This window comes from Squalius cephalus (genome assembly GCF_949319135.1).
Source record: "Squalius cephalus genome assembly, chromosome: 15".
Classification (NCBI taxonomy): Eukaryota; Metazoa; Chordata; class Actinopteri; order Cypriniformes; family Leuciscidae; genus Squalius; species Squalius cephalus.
In genome coordinates this window covers 16,979,518-17,006,310 of record NC_137136.1, presented here as the reverse complement: position 1 = coordinate 17,006,310, position 26,793 = coordinate 16,979,518, and the positions used below count along the sequence as shown (strand labels likewise).

The 26,793-nt window shown below is 36.2% G+C and overlaps 4 protein-coding genes across 11 annotated transcripts in view; 1 reads left to right on the top strand and 3 right to left on the bottom strand.

The window, feature by feature from the left end:
* Positions 1 to 26,793, bottom strand: part of rps19 (ribosomal protein S19) — a 236,409-nt gene that overhangs the window by 198,787 nt on the left and 10,829 nt on the right. The gene's annotated exons all lie outside the window — the stretch shown is intronic.
* On the bottom strand, positions 172 to 20,443 carry fxyd6l (FXYD domain containing ion transport regulator 6 like). Of its 6 annotated transcripts, none has more exons than XM_079895794.1 (10): positions 20,362 to 20,443; positions 6,137 to 6,193; positions 5,882 to 5,908; positions 4,339 to 4,362; positions 3,870 to 3,893; positions 2,020 to 2,094; positions 1,387 to 1,420; positions 867 to 898; positions 757 to 793; positions 172 to 661 (listed from the first exon to the last, which is right to left on the bottom strand). In XM_079895794.1, exons 2-9 carry the CDS (start codon positions 6,186 to 6,188, stop codon positions 783 to 785), a joined length of 279 nt encoding a protein of 92 aa, XP_079751920.1. In that variant the 5' UTR covers positions 6,189 to 6,193; positions 20,362 to 20,443; the 3' UTR covers positions 172 to 661; positions 757 to 782. The 6 variants fall into 6 exon arrangements, with proteins under 6 accessions (XP_079751920.1, XP_079751919.1, XP_079751921.1 ...); XM_079895793.1 differs by lacking the exon at positions 20,362 to 20,443 and adding an exon at positions 7,458 to 7,916; XM_079895795.1 differs by lacking the exons at positions 3,870 to 3,893; positions 20,362 to 20,443 and adding an exon at positions 7,458 to 7,909.
* On the top strand, positions 15,195 to 22,217 carry LOC307173003 (engulfment and cell motility protein 1). Of its 3 annotated transcripts, XM_079895791.1 has the most exons (9): positions 15,198 to 15,333; positions 15,933 to 16,003; positions 16,286 to 16,324; positions 18,956 to 19,092; positions 19,256 to 19,368; positions 19,913 to 20,020; positions 20,230 to 20,309; positions 21,371 to 21,448; positions 21,673 to 22,217. In XM_079895791.1, exons 3-9 carry the CDS (start codon positions 16,319 to 16,321, stop codon positions 21,883 to 21,885), a joined length of 735 nt encoding a protein of 244 aa, XP_079751917.1. In that variant the 5' UTR covers positions 15,198 to 15,333; positions 15,933 to 16,003; positions 16,286 to 16,318; the 3' UTR covers positions 21,886 to 22,217. The 3 variants fall into 3 exon arrangements, with proteins under 3 accessions (XP_079751918.1, XP_079751917.1, XP_079751916.1); XM_079895792.1 differs by lacking the exon at positions 15,933 to 16,003 and having other exon boundaries at positions 15,195 to 15,333; XM_079895790.1 differs by lacking the exons at positions 15,198 to 15,333; positions 15,933 to 16,003; positions 16,286 to 16,324 and adding an exon at positions 17,110 to 17,334.
* Positions 22,100 to 26,431, bottom strand: LOC307173002 (serum paraoxonase/arylesterase 2-like). Its single transcript, XM_079895789.1, has 9 exons — positions 26,289 to 26,431; positions 26,022 to 26,092; positions 25,732 to 25,787; positions 25,359 to 25,524; positions 24,259 to 24,385; positions 23,972 to 24,172; positions 23,787 to 23,868; positions 23,487 to 23,615; positions 22,100 to 23,365 (listed from the first exon to the last, which is right to left on the bottom strand). The coding sequence occupies exons 1-9, from the start codon at positions 26,363 to 26,365 to the stop codon at positions 23,204 to 23,206; spliced, it is 1,071 nt and encodes a 356-aa protein (XP_079751915.1). The 5' UTR covers positions 26,366 to 26,431; the 3' UTR covers positions 22,100 to 23,203.

The following is a 26,793-nucleotide window of genomic DNA, read 5'->3' as shown; positions in this document are numbered from 1 at the left end:
TTTTACAGAATCTAAATACTATTGCAAAATCATCTTCTACACAGCTAAAAGATCAAACTGGTTGCACTAATATGACTAATAACAGGGTCAACTATTTATAACACACTGAATAGGAGAGACAGACCAGGGCAGATGCCAAGCACAAATGTTACATAAACGTTGCATCATTTTCTCGATGACACTTAAAAGAAATTCCATAGAAATCACTTTATTTTCAACTACAGTGTACAGCTTTATTGTCAATTCGGCAAAGTGACAAAACTGGAAGGACAATTTACAAAATGTATAAAATGCCTACTATTTCCTTTAGCTACTGAGCACTTACACATACTATGTTACGCATTTCACAAACTCCACTGAAAGCTGAAAAGCACATGACAAAAACTTGGCACAAATCTCACAGATATCAGATATTGGTGCTCAATTAAACATTATGGCAAAGTAGTTTTAGCTGAGAATTAACAGTTTTATTGAAACCTTTTTTTTTACTTTTCAATTTTTAAAAAGGAGCACTCGTACTGTCATGCATTCAAGAGACAAAGAAATATTGCAATACAAATTTAAAAAGACTGCGGTGAACACTAGAACTAAATCCTCAAGGGACATTTTCATCCAAATGGCCACAGTTTTGATTAAGATTCTCCTTAAGAAGCCATGCTTTCTGTCAAAAGGAACCAAAGGACAGCAGAGATGGTCTTAAACATTTATGCAGGATATATAACATCACAATAAATCCAAAAGTAGAGGCAGTGTCACCTGTTTCTCTGTTCCCTCGGTTAACTTTATTTTGCACCTGCAATAAAAATACAGTAAATGTCTGTTTCTTTTTAAGTGTCCCGAATCCAAATAAAACAGAACATTCTCACCTCTGGCTGCCTCTGTGTCAATTCCCACTGGCCTGTGAAGAAGATACAGAGACAACAAGAGCGACAAGTTAAAAGATCTATTCTGAACAGCAGAGAAATAAATGGAGATTATACAGAAATCTATAATCTCAAAGTTGATCGCAAATGGTTCTATGATCTACTTAAGATTACAAAACCAGGTTTCACCATTGGAACCTTTATTAAAGTCAGCATGAAAACAAAATGATCAATTCTTGTTTTTAAGGAGTATTGCGATATTTCCTGTTCGAGAAGCGGTTTGTGTGAAAATATGGAGGAAAACACTATTACAATTTCCGTTTCATGCTGACTTTAAAGATGTGGTCTCATTAAGGACATTTCGGTGGCAAAAGGGTCCATGGTCAATAGTGAATAGTGTCTCACAGAAGTCAGTGTCAAAGCAATTAGCTTTCTGTTGGCCGAACAACGGTAAATGTGACCGCGGCTTTAGCCTGAACATTCTGGTAGAAGAAGATTCATTATAGTTTTCTTTGCCCCTTACTTTGACTTCTTCCCTTTGCAGCGGCATTTCCGACCTATAGGAAACAAACCAGAAATCAGACCCAAACAAATGGTGGTTTATTATAACATACAAGAGAAATACATTCACATGGTGTCTTAGATGTAGCACATAGCATTTTCCTGCAACACGTTGCTTTGTAACATGAGAAATTTCACATGGGTAAAGAGCCAGATTACTGTCCTGATAAACAACTCATATGGTCTGTATAACAGACAGCTTCTCAGTAGTAATTTATGTGGGCTGGTGGGGGTTTCAGAGTAAGAGAGTCAAGGGTTAGACAGTCTGCTTGTCCCTGCACTGAAGGAACGGCCTAAGGCATGGTGTGGTGTTGGGTATCGTAGAGAGGTTTAAACTTAGAGGTTATGAAAGACATCCTGGCCTGAAACCAGTCTACCCTCAGTAACCGATATTTGTTTATCTGTGTGCACGGATACACTTTTTAGACCAATATCGATAAAAATATACAGAAACTGTTGAAAGGTTGCTTTATCTATAATGTATGGAGTATCTATGTGATGCCATGCAGTATGTTTTTGTACGAAATGCAAAAAAAAAGCTACATTTTCACCAACTCCAACTCCATGCATGCTACGCAGATAGTTTGGCACTCACTGACAATGAGGAAGATGCCCATCAAGAAGAGTATCACGGCAAAGACCATACCACCGATCCTCAGAGATTCATAATCTGGAAGGAGGATTCAGAAGACCATGTACAAATGCACTAATTACACATGTTTACATTTTGAAAATATGAATGATACACCAGTTAAATTAGAAACATTCCACACAAGCTTAAAATATATTGTAAATAAAAAAGTTGCACTATGGCAAAACAATACACAAGTTAAGATTCGTTCAGAAATCAGCCCTTTTGTAGGAGGCAGGCGCACACGGAATCTGAGCCTGCAGAACATGTTCCTGTTTAGTGTCTACCACTACTTTAGTTTCATATTTCAAATTTGAACAAAAATTAAAAAACTATATTCAACTAAATTTCCCCTAAAATAAACAGAAAATGTGAAAAAGGTCTGCAGATTCCATTTGGGCCTGCTTACCAGTGTTAAGGCAAACACAATACGCACAAACAATAATCTCCTGAGCATAATGAAGAAACTGAAGAATGACTTTTCCCGAGACAGTCTGGAACCACTTTTAAAAACTGTAGTTTGCTTTCTAAGTAGGGCTCTTCATTGTTCTTTATTATTGTAAATGGGACAGATCATGTATATATTCAAGTATGGACAATCAACTGAAAATTCTGGGGTAGATATCAGATTTTGACTGATGTGCTTTACAGAAGCTTAGTCCCGGGGTGAGTAGTTTCCATCTATTTTGGAAAAACAGAAGGGGAAACGCAAATCTCGCTGACTTCCCAGATGTTTCCTGAGCAGGGTGATGCACTTTGGCCCCAAAAGCCCTTGCTAATACAACAGTACTCAGCACAGTATGGGAAGCATCAGTAACTCCCATAATAAAATGACAAAAATAAATTCAAAATACAATACATTGAAAAACACAAATGCCTCAATATGTAGGGTACAACTGGGATAAAGGCGCACCAGGATAAAAGGATTTTCCTCTAAACCACTAGGTGATAAAAAATATGGTATTTGGGGTAAAAGGCGCCCATGCTGTCAGAGCTAAAGGCACAATAATTAACATGATAATAAACAAATGGTTAGATTCAGATGGCAAATATCATATATTAGCCTATGTTTGGTGTCGACCTTAGAGATAATGACCGTATTTACAATGAAACCATCATATTTAAAAAAAAATATATTAATAAAATATAATTTATTGTTACTACTGTAAATCTATATTAAATTAATATGGGATCTCATTCAATTCTTTCAGAATCTTTACTTTTTAAAATAATTTTGTTTCTGTATTTTTTAAATATATTTCATATGAACATTTTAATGACTATTTTTTGGAGAAAAAATAGATTTTATTTATCAAAATAAACAGAAAATAGTACAAACTTTGCTAAAGTGATTGTTTGAACAAGTATATTGTTCAAACATTATTTTTGTTAACTTATATTTTATGTTCATGTCTATTTTAAGTTCATGTTAACTTATTATTTTAGATTAAGTATTTGTATAAATAAAGTGTGCCTTGTTGCCCCATGCCGGTGAGCCTTTTATCCCATGTGTGGGGTAAAATGCCCACCCTGTCACCTCATACACTGATAAGATTATTAAACAAAATAAACCACTTTTATGATTTATTTTCACAAAATCTGTTGCTCCATCAATGTTCACTACAAACATATATATTTTTTCTGAAATCATACACTATGGGATTAGTGAAAAGCACATTCTTCTTAAGATGTGCCTTTAGCCCCGTTGTACCCTACTAGCATTTTTCCCTATCAGCTTTATGAAGTCAACCAAGAGATTTCCTTAATCCATATAATGTAAACTGGCTTAGCAGCTACAATCCATCTATACTCACCATAATGAAATGGCTTGTCGTACTCTGGTGGGAGAAAAAAAATGAAAATAACTAGAGTCAAAACTCAGTAAAGGTGTAAAAAAAAAAAAAAAAAAAAATCAGATACTGGTAGCATTCAAAATGTAAAATATTAGGAGAATTTAAGATGATAAATGACAGCATTCTAGAGCCAAAAAAAATATATTAATAATAATTATCTACGTATCTGCAAGCCATTTCTCAAATATCAGAATGCTGTAGACAAATTGAAACTGTATGGAATTTACTGTAAGAGGATAAAAGCTTTCTGACTGGTGACTCCATAATTTTTGCACCCATTGTTAACTAAAAGCTTATAGTGCCAAACACACAAGGTTTGTTTCAAGGCACACAATAAATAAACCTGGTCTAGCCTGGCTAAAAACAATGTTAATAAGCCAATAAGACATTTGGTTAATGTAAAATCTATTGTAGACTAGAGGACACTTACCGTGAACTTCATCCATTTTGGAAGCTGATGGAGAGAATAAGTTTCAATTAAAATCTAACCGAGCAAAAATGTTGTTTATGCCAGGCAAACTATTATGAACAAAACAATTAGGTTCTCTTCTTATTCTAAGTGCATTTAGAGGAAAAAAAAACTATTTAATTAGTGCAATTTAAATTAATATAGGACTTAGTGATTCTAAAACTGCTTTATAAAACTGGCGGCTAAACATTCCAGTGCACTACAGTGTTAACATTATGGTTGCACACTACATTTCAACAGTAAAGATGTTTGGACAGACACACATACAGCCATAAAACAGTCTAAAATATGGCAATATCTTCAAAAAGCATGTGTACAAGCATGGTAGACAAGAAAAATGCTCACACTGTGACAGCCAATCTGAAACACTTCATTTTATTATGCCAGATAAAAAAAAAAGAAAAAAAAAAAATTAACTATGAGACTTATTAAACAGGAAGGCTATTTTAAGAACTCATCTCTGAAAAAAATTATAATAATTGCTATATTTTTCAATGAAACAAGACAAAAATCTCTCCAAGAGTTAACTAGAGAATGAAAAAATAGCCTAATTCTCTAATATTTGACATGTTTATTAAGTTCTTCTCGAGCATTTGCCTGAAAAGATACTTTAGGATTATATGTCCCCATTTTATGTCACAAATTTATCAGTGGAGTAATAATAGAGCAACATGTTTTTTAAAGAGTCTTTTCAGAGGAGCTGCTTTTGTAAGCAAAAATGTTGAAGGCATCGCTCCAAATCTCCCATTAAACATTATGAATGGTCTGACTAAGACTTTGGTTATCCATAATGATCTCTCCTTCTCTCTCTCCCTCCTTCCCTTTCAAAAACAATGGACAAAGCATTGATGCAAATACTTCGTGGACAAAAACCATTACACATGCATGATTATGTGTGCAGTATTTACATGAGTACACACACTGGCCAGTCTGACTTAAATCGTGCTTAAATGGTGTATTCAAATGTTGGTTTTGGCAACAACCCAAAATAAGTGTCTGAGAATGCAACAATTCTCGCAGAAATCCAAAGGATTAGCCTTATTCACAGTCCTGAAACTGCTAAAAGTGGACAAATCTCAATAGAAAACATTCCAACAGCAATACTTAAAATGTTGCATGGTCAAACAATCTTAAGAAGTAGCAAAACTGCATTTACTCAAGGTTGGGTACAACATGAGCTGCATTGGCACACATGAAAAAGTCTCAAGCCTTGTAGTGCGAGAGTGTTACTTCATGGGCTTTTCAGAAAAACCCTTCAGGGAAAGGTGTAATAAGCAGAAACAAGACACGGTGGAACCGTGCCAAAAATATGTTACGCCAAAACTGCAAACCTGCGCCAGTATCAGAAAAACAGTTAAGTGCAACAGCTGCAGTCAAGTTTTATGAAACAAAAATAAACAGAAAAAGCCTCGATACAAAACAGAAGCACAGAAAAACTTGAAATTCATCTTTGTTGATCACTCACATCGCAGTGCGTCACTAACCCTCTAGTCTACACACTTACCTGGCATTTCCCTGCCAAAAGCTGATCCTGCACACATACACACATACCGTTAATCTCTAAGGGGAAGTCTGCGCAGGACAATAATGCTTTTAATATATTGTTCGGTCTAATTACATTCTTGAACATTTCTGAGGAAGACTTTCTAGTTTATATAAAAACACTGATTTATCAGAGTAGAGAAGGTGTCTGTAAAAAGCCCATAAAACAATTAAATAAACAGTAGAGCAAATAAAGAACAAAAGTAACAGCACTCACCCAGAGCTGGAGCGAAGTAGGACAAAAACACTGCAGCAACACAAAGTTCCATCTTGTCTGAAACAAAAAAAAAAACAAGTGAGTGTGAGACACTGGGCTGTCTTGAATCCCTGCAAAATTTCACACTCATGCTTCAGTTCTTGTGGGAAGCAAAAACCTGACTAAAGATGATTCACTTCCCTCATTTTACTTGAAAACAAGTATAAAATGAAGTTATTTTGACCATTTAAGAAATCACTTAGCCTGAATTGAAATCCTGGCAGTTGTGGGTGACTTTGTTTGTTGGATGAGTGACAAATGTTTTCTTTTGTATTATGTTTAAGCAATAGAACTTCCACAGAAAATAATAAATGTGATTAATAGATGGAGCATTTCAGACACTGCGTCTAAAAGCTGAAAATGCCCTGCACAAAAAAGATCAGTTCCCACTTCCCAGCATGTTTGTCTCCTGTTGCCAAGAATGGCAAAAAGGCTCTATTTTTGGAGGACCACCTCAAAACGGTGGTATAAGGAGCCCAAGGAACATGCCTGTAGGGTGTGGCATTTCAGATGATATTTGGTGAGTGGCTTAAGCCTTACAGACATAAGTGTTCGTTTCAGCTGTAACTCCAAAACACACACCAGATAATGCCCATCTCAAAACCTACACCGTCTAATCAGCAATTGATTGCTGAGACTTCAGTGGTCTCTGAACATCTTAGATTAAACCTAATTCATTTGTGTACAGAAAGACCACAGTAAAGTACAGTTATTGTACAGATGCGTCACTAAAACCTTTCTACACAGGATAAATATTGAGGAGGAGGAGTCCCATATACAATTCTGGCACTAAGACACAGAAAGAATCCCCCTCCCCCATTTAACCTACATTTGTGGGGTTTTACTGAATTGCTTGGTGGTCGCAGGAAAGCCTTCTCTCCATAAACATAACTAATCCTATAGAACAGTAAAACTTCTTAACAGTACGTGATTTACAACGTGGTCTGCAAAACAACTCTCAAGGAGCAGTAATGTGATATAGATGGTCACGTGCTCCAGCTGCCGATTTAATCAAGACTGCATTCTTGTAAATGTAAAACAAAGAGAGAGCAAACAACAAATTAAAAAAAAATTAAAAAATGCTTTCGATGCTGCATGTATATAAACGGCACGTAATACAATCACCTGTTTTTGAACAGATCGATTGGAACAACAGATCACACATTTGCAAAAAGCATTTACAAAGAACCATGTGGTAGTTGTGCAAAAAATATTGCGTTAAAAGTAGTAATAGTTGAACAAACTTCTTTTTTTTTAAATGCAAAGCGCGTGAAAGTCTTACCTGCTCGTTACTGCTCAACAAGAAAAAAATCCGGTTTTATCGAATCCCTGAGGCAAATTAGAAGAAAACTCTCGACGAAAGTATATTCGGTAAAATGTCTATAGATGAGTGAGAAGGTGATTCCAAATTCTATCAGAAGTCTAATTTCTTCTCATCCGAGTTTCAAAAAGCTATTTCTTAAACTGTGAGCTGCCCGTAATCTTAGTAGTGGACATGACATGTAACGTTACATGTAAATATTTTGTAATGTTCGAACGCGCGCCTGACTGTAGTGGAGCTAGACTCCTCCCCGGCTCTCACGGAGCTCATCATTGCTTCATAGTTCATACCATAGACCTCTGCTCTGACCTGGGTTGAGGCAGGCGGGTGATCGACCTTTAAAGGATTTTATGGGACATATTTAGGGCGCAATCTCCTGAGGGTTGCCTCGCGCAAACATCACATAGACGTCTGGAAGATGTAGGCTATTTATTGAGGGCGTTTGCACAAGCATGTCTCCAGAACGTTGCCTGTCTATTTAACATCTGACATTTAGAACATGTTCTTAAAGTTACCATGCAATATTACATTATTTATTATAAATTATTTATCCAGGCACATTTGTTTTTATTAATGTGCCCTCGTAACCTTTAATCAAAATAACTTCCCCCTCCCGTTTGCAACATCTCTTCTGATTACATTGGCGCGAGGGCGGGACAGCCTGTCACTCAATCACAGCAATAGCTTACCAAAATGATCCAATCCATTCCAGATGAACAAAAAGTCTCGCCCTACATTTTTTCTTGTTCGAGAAGCCGTCACAATATAGAGAAGAAAAGACTATCGCAACTTTATTATTTGGAAATTGAATGCATATAAAACTGCTTTAAGATGGGTTTTCAAATTACGCGCTCAGATGTCTTGGATATGTAGTTCTACATGTGCCATCGAAAATTAGCCATGTATAGATTTCTCTTTTGTCCAATAACGATCCTGACACAAAGGGGTAAACTACTGTTTTACCTCCTTTGATTGCAATTTCTTACTTTATATGAAAACATGTGTTCTGATTCATGTAATTAACTATTGTGGTAATAAGCTATATAAATGTATAATAAAGCCTATATAAAACAAAACATACTTTAAAAACCCATCAACCGTTTACCCTTTTGCTTTGGGTTTGACCTTAAGTCATGAGTTTCTTTTTGGGGAGGGGGTTCAAATCTTGTGGTAAAAGCCCACAACTGAATGCAGCCATTCCTGGAGAGATCCCACATATTTCAATATCCGCTTAAGTGTGACGTCACGTGTCACTATTTTCAGGTCCACACACTCTCAGATCTCAAAAGCAAACAACAAACTATGTTAATATTGTCACGGACATGCCAGTCCAGAAAGCAGGTTATGTGGCATACTACGTTTAAGGGTAAGTAAGTGGATAACCACAACTTTCAGTTCCAAAAAACAGAGGTAACTAAGTTTTGTGCAAAAATCATTGCACAATCACCAAATAGGTGGCGATATGCTGTAAATCAGCATTTAACAAAAGAAGAAGAAAGTAATAGGATGACGTGCTTTTTCTTAGCTTATGTTTCCATGGTGACTCATTGATTCGTCGCTCTATTGAGAATGTCTGGTGTGTTAACCATGAACATACTCTGGGTTGGTTGAACTTACTCCCGAACGCTTTTTTGGAACCAGCATAACTCGAGTAAGCAAAGTTTAGTTTAATCAACAGAGGAGTTCAGGGTATATGTGAGGGTAAATTAACCTTGCTTTCTGGAATACACCCCAGGCTCCACCATCACACTAACACAGTGCTCATTTTCCCCTGAGTTCACTGGCACCTGTTCCTCATCACTGCACGCACTCAGCACCAGTATAAGAGCACTCCTTACCTGCTCTACTTACTTGTTGGTGAGTCCTGCTTGTAAATCTTGAATTTCTCCCTCGTTGATGCCCTGCGTCTCAAACTCATGTGAACTCCGTCTTCGTGCATGTATTTTTGTGGAAAACTGTTACCTGTAAACTCACCGTGCAAACTCCACCAGCTATCACTCTCTTAACTCTATCTGCCATTACTCACCTGCATTGTCCCATTATTTCATCTGAGCATTAAACTACTGTTTGGGTTCGCTAATCTGACCGGGAGTCTGGTTTATCCTGACAAATATACACTCATACTGAAAAATGATGATCTTTTTCTCCATACCAAAATTTCAGATGGCCCAACAAATATGATTAATCTTTTATGAAGTGTTGTTTTCTGGGATGCCGTGAGCTCAGGGACTGTAGTGTACAACGTGAATTTTTACAGTAGACATGAAGTTCCCTATTGTGACATAACCAGTGCTGTGTGACTGGTAACATGTAATCTGGATAATATAATCAGATTCCAAAAATTAAGTAGGCCTACTTGTAATTAGATTACATTTTAAAACACTCAATCAGAAAACAGTTACTTTTGGTTGATTACATATTTACACAATGATTCTCTCTCAAAAAAAAAATCTTTTAAAGGGATAGTTCACCCAAAAATGAAAATTAGCCCATGATTTACTCACCCTGAAGCCATCCTAGGTGTATATGACGTTCATCTTTTAGACGAATAAAATCAGTTATATTAAAAAAATGTCCTGGCTCTTCCAAGCTTTATAATGGCAGTGAATGGGTATATTTTTTTGGAAGTCCATCAAAGCGCATCCATCCATGATAAAAGTGCTTCCTTGAACTTGACGCACAACGTATGAATGCCGTTGCCCAGCCCTGTTTGTTTGAACCGCGAGTGGTGTCAATTGGCGTCATTACGTTGTGCGTCAAGTTCAAGTGTTACTCTTTTGGCGTAAATCGATGCATACGACATTCCCTTTAATGCACTTCCATGCTGTTGAAAAAGAATGGAATATATTCTCTTTACCTTTGTATTTTATATATATATATATATATATATATATATATATATGGTACAAGAAAACGAGCGACTCTCGTGGAAAGAATAATTGTTTTAGATTGGTTGTATTCGCAGTCCGTGTGTTTCTCTTTGTGAGACACAAATAACTTTTATGTAATGACATGTTATGGCGTGTGGGCATCCACCGGCAGAAACATAAAACAGTGCCTGTTGCAGTGATCTAATGTGAGTGACAAGTTGTCTCGCTCTCATGCTCAAACACGTCATTAGAGAAGAGATGTCAATGCAGGTGTGAGAGGGTAAAAACCCCAATATAATTGTGATTAGATTACAAAGGCACATGAATTAATAATAAAATAAAAATAGTGAATTAGGGATAAATCATTTATAGTAAATATTACATTAAAAAAAATTGACGGTGACTTTAAAAGCTTATCTTAAATGTGTGATGTGAATAAATTGTGCTCTTAAACGGCTGTTAAGATCGTATTCTCAATTGAATCGAGTAAATGCTTGGTCCTGGAAACAGTATCCCATTTGTCACAACTTAACAAGCAGATTCATGTAATCATATTCAGAAGGCAAAAATATAACAAGTCATGGATTTTGTGTGCTGGAGGACTAGATCTTGAGGAGTAGGCCTAGTGGTCTGAAGCCTCCATGGGAGACAAATTATGATAATGAGTGTCTATTGGCTGTTTTCGAGCCTCTCCCAGAATTCCACAAATTCCAGAGATAGCATTTTCTCACAATACCCAGGGGCTTACACAAAATAAAGGGAGTGCTTGAAACTTCTCTTTCTGTAGGGAGTATGTTTGTACTGTGTCATGCATGTCTCTCCTTTTGATTAAACAAGAGTAGTGTTTACACTCCCCATCTTTACAGTAACTTATCCCAATAAAGCCACTGCATTTGTTTCATCAAGACTGCTGATAATGTTATTATTTTTTAAAGGACCAATGCTCTGTTTTTTACATGTGCATGATTAGTCTGTTGTTAGATGGTGATGCTCATGGTGGCGCCCTTTAACTAGTGTGAGTCTGTGACAGAACTGGGCAGAAAGTAATGAATGTTCTTACACTTGTTCAACGCTGAGCTGCAGCAAAACACCCAACAGGATGTCTTCCCTTTTTAAGTACAGCCTAGCAGGTGTGTTACAAGCAGAAATATGTTTGTCTTTCACCAAATAATCTCTACGCAGCTCCTGCCGAAGTTCACAGTAAACTGAAAAAGGATGACCACTAAAAAGATACAATTTTAAAACCCTTCTTCCCTAAAGTTGATTATGTCTGTAGGATATTTTTGTATATTTCACAGTAATAGTGTGCGCATTGCACTGGCAAATATGACAGTATAGTCTTCAACTTACAGTGCATTGACATCCAGCAGCGAGATGCAGCATCACACCAAAGCAACTGTTCAGCTATAGACTTAAAGAAAAAGAATAAAAAAGGTGGTTCCAAAATAATTGTTCACAGTGATTCCATAGAAGAACCAATTTTGATTCCCTAAAGAACTTTTCAGTGAACGGTTCTTAAAAGAACCATTTTTTCTTAGTGTGAAGAACATTTTAATAATCTAAAGAACCTTTTACCACTAAAAATAACCTTTTGTGCGACAATAGATGTTAAAGATTCTTCATGGAACCATTGATGCCAATAAAGAACCTATACTTTTAAGAGTATGCCATTGTATTAACCAATAGATATTCACAATAGGTATCAGATAGATATTCACAAGGTATTCAGTAAGGTAAAAATAAAAAATTTCAAAAACGGGGTAATAAAAGATAAATAAATTTTATACCCCAAAAGTGCCCTGTTCCATGCAAAATAAATCAGTTTTTATTATTCTTAAAAATATGACTGAAGTATTCATCTCATGACTGGACAGCATTTTAAAAATCAAGTACTATTCATCATTGATGTATAAAATATTGTACCGAGACAAGATAGTAATTTATAGCGTTAAACTTAAATCCTGTTTTAGTTTTAGTGTATAGTACTGCACGGTCTTCTCACAGTGAATACACATTGTAATATAGGAGCTTTGAAACAAGTTCCACACATCAGTTTTGTTACCAGAATGCAGGAGGAGGTCACCGTCGACAGCGTCTCTCTCCAGAAATAGGCTGTGACGTCAGATTGTGAAACGAGCAGGTGTGCCCTTGTCAGATGCTGGGTCATTGTTATAGCAGCCTTGTTTAAGTGCGCATGTGTTTGATAATGTGTCACAGGTGAGGCTGCAGAGAATGACTTTCTATCTCTTCCCAATAACAAGGTCCACTGGAGTGAGATTGAGGGCAAAATAATAGCAAATCTATTGGCATTTACAATTTACTGCTTAACTATCACAAAGGGATGGGGGACATACAACAAACTACTCCGATTTCAACTGACACTTATGGTTCAATTGAAAACTGAAATGAGAAGCAGACATCATACAATGATCTTATGAGATATAAATTCCAGTCACTCTCTGTCCTGCAGCAAGAAGACTGATGGAGTGTAGACTGATGTAATGCTTCAGTTTAAGCAAAAGCAGCAGAGGGACTGGGATACATATGAGCAGTGACCAGAAGCAAGCACTTATGTAACCCAACTCTGAGATGCAGAGCAGATGCATTACCGCTTCATGGATAAATTCCCTAAAAACCTTTTCCGTTTTCCATGCCACTGAGCAGACAGTGATAAATCTGTATTTACATATACTGTGAACAAATATTATAAAACCCATGGACTTTTCCCACATGAAAACAATGTTTTGCCACTGAAGAACCCATGAATGTAAAAAACAAAACAAAAAAAAACACCACCACCCACTTCATCCTCAAGCCCACACAAAGGCATGTTAGTTCACCCATTTAACATTAAGAACATTCTTCCCTGTACACACACAGTCAAAAAAGTCAAACATTTACAGCAAATATAAATCTTAACTACTAGTCTATATTTTATACCAAAACCATGTGATCATTGAAACAATGAACAATATAACAATTTGAATTTAATAATGTTACAATTTATTTTTTTTATTTTTTTACAATTGCTTGGACACATTTCTCAATACTTGGGTGACCTTTTCAAAACTCTTCGTACAGTGAGCACAACAGCAGTCTGTGAGCTAAACTGTGGATCACTGATCATTGCTAGTTTGGCACAAAATGCATTCAATGACGACTACTTTCAAATTACTTGAATTCTTTTCTCACTCAGACACAACTACCAACAAAACTATATGGGCCAATTTACAGATTTTACACACTCAAAACTGTTAAACTTAAGTTCAAAACCTAATACAAAACTGAATCAGACAGCAATTTGCTACATTTCTACAGTCCACATTTCTATATTGAAATATACTCAGAATCTAAAAGAAACTAAAAACTACCAAACGAATACATGTAGCTGAACATCTATACAGGTGTTAGTATTTCATCATCATCATCATCATCTAGACAAAAGGGGAAATAGGAATAATACTGTAATGTAAACATGAATAATGTAACAAACTGCAGTGAAGAAATTGTACAAAATAAATAGTGTAATGCTAGCCTTTGTTAGTGTTTTTAGGTCATTGTTTGATGAATGACAAAGTGTGTTTGTTGGGTGACAAACTTTTCTATTGTTATGGAGGAATGAGTTGATTTGAGACATAAAATGTTTTGGAAGTTTTTAGTGCATTCTGAATGTGAAATCAACAGCTGTGCCAAGCTGAAAGTTGGAAAGGAGAACTGTGTAAAGCGTTCTGAAAAAGTGACCCAAAAACTGTAACCAAATATAAAATCGGTCATTTGAGATGCATTCCACATGAAATTTGCTGACTTTTTTTTTTTTTTTTTGGCTTTCATAAGTACAGTAATTTGTGGTCAACCCTAAACACGATTTTTTTAGGGCTCTAGATGGTGTAACACTCAAATCTGTATAGTATTCTTAGAGCCTCTACTGGGAAAATATATGCCTGCATCCTTGCTAAATGTCTGAATTATTGAACAAATCCACAAGACCTTAAAGTGACATGAGACAGCAGAGAAGCCAAAGAACAGAATGAATATTTCACTGACCTCTGAAACCAACATGAACCAATCCCATCAACACTTTATATGACAAGATGGAACAACACAGCAGATGTGTAAAATCTCCCTCATTCTGAAATATATATATATATATATATATAGATTGATTGATTGATTGTTTTGATATCAAAAGCACTGCGTACACAGTTTTCAGGGTTAATGAAGCAAACAAAACTTAGATAAACTTTAGATTTCTGTGTGTGTGTGGGTGGGTGAGTGAGGTTTGTATAATCTGAAGGATAATTAGAGGAATTTACAGATGTGATATGGAGGTGGTCAGCTGTGCTGTTTGGCAGATGTCAGCATTCTTACATAACCCACCTTACATAAATCCTCAGCATTGTTCCTATTATGAGCCTTGAGACTAACTCATTAGGAGGGCGAGTTGATTAATGCTGTAGCAATGGTGTTTCTGCATCCTACATGAATCAAATTAGAGGTGACATCTTTCAGAACACATTTAAGATTAGTCTGGTCAGGCATGTTGGAAGCCTTTTAATGGTACTGGTACATACAGAAGCACTGGAACTGCTTCAGGGTTAGGGGTTAGGAATAGTATTTTCATGTTGTGCATACTTGTATGTTTAAAAAACTGACTTTGTGTCCACAAATCTGTGGAGCTCTGATGTTAGGTCAGGTGCATCTCAGAACCTCTGTGGTAATTTGTGGCCCCATTCCAAAACCTTACTGACAAGTTTATAATAGGTCTCTATATGGAGAAGTTCTCATGAACACAAAATTGTGGCCTTGAGGAACTGAATCTACCACCTGTGTTGCACTGTTATAACATTTATTGAAGCAAAGGAAGGAAAAACAGTTGCTCAGGAGGATTCTGGACATTAAACATGATGATGCTGCAAAGAAACGTCTGACATTATGGAAGATACATCAGTATAGCACACTGCAAATTGGTGAGTTTTTTTTTTTTTTTTTTTTCTTGGACTGCAAGAAGCATTTCATCATTAAGACTGAAGTTTTATGTGATACTTCCTCTTGCTAGACAGAGAAAATTTAAAATGTATGTATACATTACTATTAAAACGTGATCAGGAAGTTTTTTTTTTTAAGAAATTACTTTTATTCATCAAGAATGCATTAAATTGATCAAAATTTAAGACATTTAAATAAATGCTGCTTTCTGAAGGATCATGTGACAATGAAGATTAATGAGTATCTTTAATGAGATGCTGAAAATTCAGCTTTTCCAACACAGGAATAACGTACATTTTAAAATATATAATAAAATACAAAACAGTTACTTAAATTTAATAATACTTGACAATAGTATTTTTTTTTTGATGAAATAAATGCAGACTTAAGGAGCATGAGACTTTTTTTGACAAAAACAAAAATCTTACCGACCCCAAACTTTTGAATGGTTGTGTATATATTTGGTCATGTGAGAATTTAACCCTTTTATGCTCCACAAAAAAAAAAAAGAAGAAAAAAAAACCTATTTCCTTTTTACACTTTAAAAAGAACTCACATTGTCCGCCATTTCCTTTTTCAGTTTAATAATTGCCGCTTTCAGCACACAGAGGAATTATTCCCTGCTCAAGGGGAACAGTCACATCAACTGCGGTCAGTATATCAATTGATGGTCTCTTCTAAACAAATGATCAAGCCCTAAAAATAACAAAGGGCTTTATACCCCAAGTGCTAAGTCATTAATTACTCAATTAATCACTCTAAATGACAGAATTTTTGGGTGAACCAAGCCTTTCAGAAAACATTTTAAAAAGAACATGCGGTTTGCATAGTTTTAAGAGGGCTTTTTGGCATTTTCTTGATCATATGTTTTCATTGTATGGGGGGGAAAAAGCAGTGAATATACTACTTAACATCTCATGTTGTATTCCACAGAAGAAAGAAAAATTCATATGGCCATAGAACAACATGAGGGTGAGTACATGACAATTTCATTTTTGGGTGACCTGCTAGAAAGTCCCTGGTATCATCATCTGTAATATTTCACTCAATCAAACCAGGGAGCATCATAATACACAGATGAATTCAACACTGAACACTCTGGCTCATCCCTTACCTGATGACTAACCTCTATCATAACCAAAAACAACTAAGATTCTAGTCTAGCCTGTCCCCATACCAACATGTTTTCTTTGATTCATGGGATGAATGAAGTACATCTCTCCTATCCGATGTGCAGTACATACATTTAACAAACCAAAGGATGAGAGTGGAGTGAAAGAGCAAGTAAAAAGGAAGAGTCTGCAAGGCTCTTATTGTGTAAGACTGGGGTAAGCAGAGTCCCGCCACCAGCCCGACAGGCCACACTGAACCGGTTTCCATGACAACAGAATTCTAATGACTACACCCCTGGTTTCTGCTTTGATGGAGAACGATGCTAGGATCTCCACGTTTCCACACTTTCTCACACCTTTTCCCTTTCACAATAAATGTCAGACTCTTGTCAGGGCCATTTGCATCTCACAGTGCTCCTGAAAAACATCAAGTTCAATGCGATTTAGCTAGACAGAAGATCTCTTAAATCATTATATTTTGGTCCTGTCCTCCCCCCATCCCCCATCCCTCCATCCAACTTGCTCACGCTCTCCCTCTGTGATCTACCCATGTGACCGTAGCCAGCTGTTCATTGGCTGGCACCACGAAGGCATCAGCCCAATCGGTGTAGATCACTCATATAAACAAGCAAAGCAGCATTCTAAGGATTCAGAACTGAGTCTTTCTTTCAGTGAGGAGTCAAAGAGAAATACTACTTTGGGTTCTACTATTTTGTTTGGTTGGCCCCCTTTCTCGTACCCGCACGCATACAGGATCTATTCTTGCTGTAGGACCATCTGCTGTCGCCTGCATCACTTCTCTCGCCCCAATGCCACTGTGACCAGATAACAGGGTTTATGGTTCATTCCTTTAATACACACTGTGTACATGTAAGTACAGCAAGCCTTTAAATGACCATACTTAACCTTAATTGACTTTACTCACAGAGTAACCTGAGAATCATAATAGTGGAATAACTGAATGACTGGGTGATGCTTTGTTATTGTTTTGTTACTGTCCACATTGCATGATCAGATAGAATACATTAGAACAGAGTCGGCTGGCAGATCCATTTCAAATATTTATTTTGAAATATTACAAAAAAACATGCATTCATTGCAATGATTTACAGGGGAAGGTCAGAGCTTTACTATGCAAAACCATACAATTATATCGGTTTTTAATTTTTCCATTTTTTGCAACTTCTAGTTATTATTCATGTTTTAGGACTCGCTATTTTTGATCAAGGGATCTAATTATAGCTCATCACTTCAATATCCTTTTGCTTTGTTTGTCACTGTGGGGAGGGGGTGGGATGCGTTATTGCTTATGGCTTGATATTAGAGGCTTCATTCTCATTTTATTTATACTGGTGATTGATAGTGCTGCTATACACATTTTTTTTTACTATCTGGAGGAATCAACAGTTTGTCTGGACAGGCTATGTAATGAAACGTACTGGAAGCATGGTGAAAAAGTAATCAGAATATATACAATTTTAATATATGGCTACAAATAATAAGTGCCTTCCTCTATCCTTATGATCAACTTATATGATCTTGCAATAGAAACATGAATTCCTGATTTGACTTGAACTCAAAGGAATACAATTATATATTTTGTATTTATTTAAATAATAATAATAAATAATAATAAATTACACATGCAATTTGGGCAATTACTTCATTTAATTTACTCAATTGTTTTATTCCCAGCAAAGTTTTTTTTTTTTTTAAATAGCAGCTATAAAAAGCAGTTTATAAAAACTTTAAATCTTTTATACACACTTTTTAGTCTACATTACAAGAATAAACTGTTATTTAGGGAATTCAAGTTTCATTGAGTCACTAAAATGCATTTTCCCAGAATCATCAACATGCTTAAGTACACAAGTCTTATACACCATTTAAAAAAAAAAAAGTGTCTTTTTAAAATGAAAATGTCATTGCACTTATGAATTTACTTATAATCTCATAAACTGAGTAGAAATTGTGACAATTTAAAAAGATGCTGCCTGTCAAATAATGGAAATATTTTGTACAATGCAAAAAGACAAAACGCATGGCAACCGAAACGAACCATAACTGATGTGTCCTCTCTCCAGACATTGGCTGGCCAACTCACTTTAGTGCACTGTGTCAGCATGTTTCTCCCCAGGCTCTGACTGTCACAGCACTGTTAGAGATTAGACTGACAGGGCCTTAATCCCATTGAGCTCCTCAGTTCCCCCTGCCAGACCCCAGCACTGTGCCAGCCATGTACCCAACGGCCACACAAAGGGATGCAAGGTCTGAGATAAAGAAAAACTCCATTAAGCCACACAGATAAAGACTCAGACTAAAACTGCAGTATAGGCATCAGCAAATCACTGTTAAGACACAAAATGCTCTTCAACTTCAACTACATTAACAGCTGGTGAAGCCTCCAGGCCATCAAGCAAAAGGAAATCACGTCATGAACAAAGCAAAAGATGCGCTGCATTTATTTGAACGACTGTCTCTATTTCTGTAGGTGGAGAAAAAACAGAAATGGTACGCCACCCAAAGTGTCACATTGCGATTTAACACGGTGGGCAGTGGCAGGCCACACAGACCCTTGCTGAAATCAGAAATGTTGAGCCAGGAAGACCCCAAATCACGCCCAATGCTGTAAGTGAAGCAATTCACTGCTAATTCTGAAGACAAATCTTATTTCCCAAATCATGCAGCCCTATATCTGAGTGACAACTTTCTTAACAAGCCCTGCTTAACGATGGTACGACGAGCCACTGGTTTGTTGCTGCTTCGAGGTAACACGTCTGTGTGTGTTTAGAGAACTACGAGAGAAACTCCAGCCAGAGGTGACCGAGCTGATCAAAAGACAGAGGTTGAACCACCTGTGTGAGGGGACCTGCTTTAGGAAGATCAGTGCTCGTCGCAGACAAGGTCAGTTACTCATCCAAAAACCAGATTACAATTACATGTGATTCAATTCATGGATTCAGCTCCAAATACAGAAAAGCCATTTGATGGATTTGATTGCAGTTTAATAGATGCAATGTATGCCACTAACAAAAAAAACAACAACATCATATTGTACACCAGATTGATTGACAATCATATTGGATATACATAAGTTGAAGGGAGACACTGTATTCAAGCTTTTTTTTAATAATCTACTCAAATATAGGGCATCGCAGGCTTAGGATCCCTCGACCACCTTACCCTAACGCTTGGTCTGTTTGATGTTGCATTATATTAAACAAGGATATATTAAATGTATAATCTCATTCTGTATTTGGGGCACAAAACAGCCTATATGCAAATACTCCATTGTATAAAAAATGATCTAAACTATACCATTATTATTGTGCCCTCTTTATTTAAAATCATGTTTATTTCTAAATCTATTGATAGAGAGAAGAAAACAGCCAAACAATGACTTGCACGGTATAACGTATTTATATAAAAATATGCATATTTCCCCTAGACAAGTTCTGGTATTGCCGTCTATCACCAAACCACAAAGTGTTACACTATGGAGACATAGAGGAGTTCTCACAAGGACAAATATCACACGACTCTCTCCAGGAGAAAGGTGAGAAACACTTTTTGATTATAAATGAAAACTGCGGTCTTTTGAAATATCATGGCTTATATTTATCACATTGATTGTTAATACCATATTGATCCACAAGCTTGAAGCAAACTAGAGCTAAATGTTTTTAATGAATTTGGTTGAATATAATTTCTACAAAATTTTTAATTGGTCAGCTCTCCATAACATTCCATCTTCTCTACATTCAGTGACAGTAGCAGATATCAAAGCTGTGGTAACAGGTAAAGACTGCCCACACATGAGGGAAAAAGGAGCACTTAAGAATAAGGTAAGAAGTATTAATTATTGTAATAAGAAACTTGACAAGTTGGTAAACTCACCAGGCAGGATTAGGTGTTGTGGATCCAAACTCAGGGCAGACAAAATACATCAAGTCCTTAACTCAATAATAACTAGTAAAAACAACCGTTGAACACAAACAGGCTTGTCAACTGCTGAATACAATTAGCAATTAATCTAGTAGGCTAATGTCAATTAAGTCCAAATGACGCCATCTAGTGTTTAGATGACTCTTTTTACACACTGTGATGACGCGTTTTAACGGTCATCAGCATCGTAAATCCTGCAAAGTTTTTTATATTTTCATTTTTTTTTATGTATGTACATTTATACACTATACTTTTTATTATATTATATTACAACTATTATATTTTTATTATATAACAACAACAACAACAAAAAATAGTTAACGCCGCTGTGAGGAGGGTGTTTCTAAGCGGCTATCTGTGGGAGTGATGGTAAAATTTGTGTATTTCTGTGTTCTGACTGCCATTATCAATCTCTCTCTATATTTTTTTCTTCTTTTTGAAAGTTGTGAAAAGACTTTTGTGGCATTTGTCTTGCTATTTGAGCTAATGGGAACACAAAAAATATACTTATTGTAGTCTCTCATTCTGAGAAACCCGGAAATGTGAAAAGGCTCAATAATAATAATAATAAAAATAATATAATAACTCAACTTACTCCCCCCTTAGGGTACCGCCATATTTGATTTTGTCAGGAATGAAAACGAGGATGTGAGGGATAGACGTTCAATGAATAGCATTGTTTGTGTGTGAGAGAGCGTATATGAGGTTTGAGAGGAATATCTATCTGGGATATTCATCTCTCAAACCTAATTTTATGAACTGAATCTCTTTAGTTTTAAATTGACCTTGTTGGAAATTCAGCACTCCAGCTGTGTGACTTTGGGAGGAGGGTGTAATGACGACAGAAGCCATCTGTTTTGCAAAGGCACTTGTAGTAAAGTGCAAGTGGGAATTGTGGGACAGTAAGTGAGGCCAGGTGCGCTGCAGGGTTGGAGATTATGACTCTTCCTCTGCTTTTCAGGAGCTGCTGGAGCTGGCTTTTTCCATTCTCCATAACTCGGATGAGTACCTGAACTTCATTGCTCCAGACAAGCATGAGGTGAGTATCAACATACAAAGCCAGGACAGTAATAAAATGTATACTTGTCTCATGGAAAGATAAAGAACCTTTGTTCTTTATAAGATAACAATATCACCTCATGTCGTGGACATCAGAGCCATTAAAAGTAGGCCTAAGTTGTATTATCACTTATGAGCTGCTTGAATAAATGCATCATCCTTAACAATAATATTTATAAATTCCTTTCTTTTTTTATTCACTAGTTCTGTATTTGGACTGATGGCTTGAATGCTCTTTTGGGAAAAGAGATGACAAGTGAGCTCACAAAATCAGATATGGACACTCTGGTTACTATGGAGCTGAAACTTCGCCTCTTGGACCTTGAAAACATTCAGATTCCTGACGTCCCTCCTCCTGTTCCCAAAGAGCCCAGCACTTACGACTTTGTTTACGACTTTACCCAGCAGCACACTTGAGACTGGAATAAAGTCCTTACTCAAGCTGAAAATCAGCTGTAAGTAAGGAGTACTCACCTTTTTGCTATCTGTTTCCTCATTCCTCTTATATGGACAGAATCATGTTCAGATCATACATTTTCCTCTAGATTGTGACTATGATGTGATGCTTTAGTATTCTTTTTCCTTTAAATGCCTCTCATGACTTCTGCAAAGAGAAAAACTCACAGTAACATTTCTTCTCAGTCATCAGTTTTAATGAACTCAGCTTGGGGTATCATTCACAACATTTTGTGTAAGTATATACTGTACATAAAACACTGAGAATTGATTTGTTTCACAATCATAAACAATCAGAAGCTACATTAAATCATAACCACATACAAATCACTCACAGGACAGTTCAATTATTGTGCAAGTCATTGGACTGAAGAATGATTCCAGAGTAATCAAGTCAACTGTTACTAAATGACACTGAACATTAAAGTTAAAAGATTATTTCCAATGTCAAAAATGTCCCCATTTGGCGTCTACATTTAAGATATACTGTATACACACACACACACACATTAAGCTGGAATTATTATAGCAGCAGGTGTTTTGAAAATAGATTATTTTAGCATTTAAGATAAAAAGGCCTTTGATTAAGTTGTACACATTTTCTCTTCCAAAAACATGTGACATCCACACTGCCTTCCTGTTCATCAATATACAGTTTGCATTACAATAAATTTTGAGTTGTTTAATCATTACCACTCTAGTTTCATTCATACCGGCAAAGTCTGGATGGACCATTTGGACTTTTGAAGTGCCATCCCAAACACTTTGAACACGTCATTGTATCCACTCTGAGAGATCATTGCGCAGTTAGCTCAGATAATCATAATTGATTAGTTTTATTGACATAATAAACTCTCTTAAAAATAAAGGTTCCAAAGGGGATTTTTTAAGCAATGTCAAAGAACCATTTTTGGTTCCCCAAAGAATCTTTCCATAAACAGTTCTTAAAATAACTTTAGATCATTAATGTGAAGAACATTTTTAAAAATCTAAAGAACCTTTGATGGAACGTAAAGGTTCAGTTAATGTTAAAGGTTATTCATGGCACCATAGATGCAATAAACCTTTATTTTTTAGAGCATACTACTAAAATATTTCTTGTTAGAGAGTCAAAAAGCCTCAACATAAGCCAACTCAAAACTAAGTTCCACTCCACACAAATGGAGTATAATGAGTATATGATAAGAAAAAAACTAGTTTAGACAATTTCTAAAAAATATACACATGCACTATCCAAATCAAATCTTTATTCATTGTTTGCTGCAAGTGAATATATTCACTATTTAAGGTCACAGATCAGAGCTTTTTGATAAACAGTTCCAATGAGCAGCTTTCCTCTATATGGGGTTGCCACTGAAGAAGCCACGATCACACTGCCGTCATCTGCATACACCTGAGTCACCTGGGGCTTTTCAGAGAGGATGTTCTCGATCCTGATAACCTACAGGAGAACATATATTTTTAGGACAGGAAATAGTACGAAGAGAAAGGAGAAAGGGATGGGAAGATCATTCAAGATAAACATGACAGCTCAACATATAAAGGCTCAAGCATTTACACACCTCAGAACCAGGTGGATCATTCGGATCATGAAATGCAAATTTGAAACCATTTGGGTGGCAGCCCAGCCACAGATCACCAGATTCACGGTCCACCTCAATGTTGTCACAGAGTGAGTTCACATCAACCTCCTGGGTAAGATAAATGAACATGCAGTAGCCTAAAATTAACAACAGAAGTCAAGAATGGTCGGATTTTTAAATTAATAAATAAAGTCAGAATTCTATGCATAAATCTATAAAAATACATATCCAATTTGGGATAAAAGAAGGTGTGAACATTTCATGTAGTTTGGCGTTTACCTTCACATGAGATAATACAGTGATTTTCTTTATTTCCAGGACAACAATTGTGTGCTTCAGAATATTTGACACGTACAAATGCCTGAAATTACATGTTATTTGTATTAATAACATATAAAGAGGGAAAATATTACATTATGCTGTGCATTAATGAATGCAAATCATGGCTTTTTTCTGCAACTTGCCTTTTGTTGGGTGAGATATTAATACCGTTGGCAGATAGGAAACCACCCGCCACAACCTGCACGGTCTCAGGGCTGTAGTAGACGACGTCACACCAGGGCAAAGAGAGTAACGGCTCCACAGACTTGAGAATCTCATTAGTGAAGTAATGATCATTGGTGGCATAAAAACTTTCGGCCCCCACAGCTACTATGTCATTCACACTAACAAATGCACATACATAAACTGGAATTTATACTTTGATTAGGTTTGGGGTTATTGAAATACTGTGTTTTGAAGAAGCATATACTTGTGCAGAAGTTCATGCTTGATGGTCTTGATGTGTTGAAGAGCATTTTCCTTCTCAACAAATCTGAAAATCTCCACTTGGCTTTTGCCTTGAGGATGATTAACAACAAACACATATATGGCACCATCTGTAGTGAGAGAAGAAGAATTCATGCAATATTAGACTTCTATCAAACTCATCCATTTACAGTAGTTTTTAAGGGTTAGTTCAACCAAAAATAAAACTTATCCCATAATTTTCTCAGCCTCAAGCCATCCTAGGTGTATATGACTTTCTTCTTTCAGCCAAACACAATCAGAGTTATATAAAAAAAATATCCTGGCTCTTCCAAGATTTATAATGGGAGTGAATGGTGCCTTAGATTTTGATGCCCAAAAAAAGCGCATCCATACATCATAAAAGTAATCCATATGGCTGCAGGGGGTTAATAAAGGCCCTCTAAAGCAAAGCAATGTGTCTTTGTAAGAAAAATATTCATATTTATAACTTTTTAAACTAGAATCACTGGCTTCTGTACGAGAGTCAAGTTTTGGACGAAGAGTGACCTCTGACCCGACGCATGATGTATCGACGAACGTGAAAGCGCAGAGAATAGAGCAAAAAAACAACAACACCAGTCATGAACTAGAAGCCTAAAACGAGATATTTGTTTGAACCGCGAGAGGCATCTACCCTCACCTAAGCTTACGCTACTCCTACATCATACGTCAGGTCAGAGGTCACTCTCTGAACGTGCAGACGGACGTTACCGGAAGCTAGCGATTACAGTTTATAAAGTTATAATTCTGGATATTTTCTTACAAAAACACATCGCTTCGCTTCAAAAGGCTTATATTTACCATAATGATTACTTTTATGATGGATGGATGCGCTTTTTTTGGGCTTCAAAATATCAGTTTTTATTCACTCCCATTATAAAGCTTGGAAGAGCCAGGACATTTTTTAATATAACTCCGATTTAACTTTTTAACATTTCTACTACCTCACCTGTGTGTAGGGCATTATAAATTAAACAATATCAATGCAAGCATAGACAGAATTCAACATGGAATGCAACTTTTCTTGTTTATGTATATATTCATTTAATGAAAATGCCAAACCTTTGTCATCTGTGTACACGCTGATTCCATGTGGATTAAAAGAGTCTTTGTCAAACTGACCCTTGATGCTCAGTGCTTCAAGTTTCAGTTTAGAATCCAACAGATTCAGGGTATAGATCTTTCCAGGATCGTCTGAATAGGATGGTGTGCCTGGATACTTCAAGCCCTATGTGCAATTAATTTGAACATATTAAAAAATTTTGTTGCATTTAAATTGTCAAATAAACTCAGTTTAGCAGATGAGTATATCAATAGACATATGTGCTTTTAGTGAAAACGACTGTTGCTAACATTAAATGGATGGGAACAATTTATATCTGAATAACTAATCAAAATACTCAGTAATAATTTTGAGGTTATGAGTATGACATACGGTGCTTAGAAAAGCCAATCCATCTTCAAGTATGGTGATATCTTCAGCCCCGAAATCTGATATAACATAAAAATAACACCAAAGATTACAACAACATCCACATTCACAGTGTCAGAAACGTTTGCTTCTTCAAATATACACAAAAAAATTACATTGTACCAATAAGACATTATTTTTCATGAACCTCAAGGTTTAAAATTTATATAAGTAACATGGCATTAGGTCCAGACTGGTTAGCTAAAGACACGTGACCAGAAAAGAAGGCGACCAACCCAAAGGTGTTTGCTTACCTATGCCATCAATTAGGTGACAGTTAGGAAGGTAGTTCTGAGTTAGTTCTCTGTAGGAAAGTGTTAAATGCCTGTGGTGAAAATAAAACGACACGTGTAAAAGTTATTGCTATGATTACTGTCATGTGCAATAATTATGTAAAACTATAAATGAATAGGCCTATGTCAATAAGTAACAACAAAGATCAGAACAACATGTGGTCAAAGAAAACGTTTATTGCAATAGTTAAATAGTTTGCTTTAATATGATCGGACACATCGACCAACCTTAATGAACTGAGCCTTTCTCCGATCAAAACTGCAAGAGCAACGACAGCGAGCGAGAGAACTGCTAACTTGCCCATGTCTGAAACGCATGCGCTGTCCCTTCCTCGTTCTAGTCAGTGCACAAACATTATTAACCCTTGCCAAATACTAATCACAGCTGCCAAATATCCCCACCTACTGTTCGAACCACACACTACAATATTGTCATCCCAGTTGTTTGTTTCTTCTTTGGTCCGTGGTTTGGGCTTTTCCAGCCACCTCCCTACAGCTATTGATGCGTAATGTGCCCTTTTTTAGGTGTGCTTGTAAAAAGAGATTTATTTTATTTTATTTAAAAATATATATTTATTGGTTTAATATTAAATGTATTTAATATAGGCATAATGTACAGTAGGATAGGCTACTTGTCAAAAGTTTGGAAACAATACAACTTTTAAATGTTTTTGATAGCAGTCTCATATGCTCACCAAGGCTACATTATTTAATCAAAAATACAGTAAAAACT

What these genes read in the sequence shown, in the direction of transcription:
- fxyd6l (XM_079895794.1), bottom strand. Translation starts at nt 6,188, where the DNA reads ATGGAACTTTGTGTTGCTGCAGTGTTTTTGTCCTACTTCGCTCCAGCT. An exon ending in TTTTGGCAGGGAAATGCCAG is followed by an intron (nt 4,363 to 5,881) that starts GTAAGTGTGTAG and finishes TCTCTCCATCAG; the next exon opens with CTTCCAAAATGGATGAAGTT. An exon ending in GGGCATCTTCCTCATTGTCA is followed by an intron (nt 1,421 to 2,019) that starts GTGAGTGCCAAA and finishes TGTTTCCTATAG; the next exon opens with GTCGGAAATGCCGCTGCAAA.
- LOC307173003 (XM_079895790.1), top strand. Translation starts at nt 17,302, where the DNA reads ATGGTTCATTCCTTTAATACACACTGTGTACAT. An exon ending in CGACTCTCTCCAGGAGAAAG is followed by an intron (nt 20,021 to 20,229) that starts GTGAGAAACACT and finishes CTCTACATTCAG; the next exon opens with TGACAGTAGCAGATATCAAA. An exon ending in AAGGAGCACTTAAGAATAAG is followed by an intron (nt 20,310 to 21,370) that starts GTAAGAAGTATT and finishes TCTGCTTTTCAG; the next exon opens with GAGCTGCTGGAGCTGGCTTT.
- LOC307173002 (XM_079895789.1), bottom strand. Translation starts at nt 26,365, where the DNA reads ATGGGCAAGTTAGCAGTTCTCTCGCTCGCTGTCGTTGCTCTTGCAGTT. An exon ending in GAAAGGCTCAGTTCATTAAG is followed by an intron (nt 26,093 to 26,288) that starts GTTGGTCGATGT and finishes TTTTCACCACAG; the next exon opens with GCATTTAACACTTTCCTACA. An exon ending in AATATCTCACCCAACAAAAG is followed by an intron (nt 23,869 to 23,971) that starts GCAAGTTGCAGA and finishes ATGTAATTTCAG; the next exon opens with GCATTTGTACGTGTCAAATA.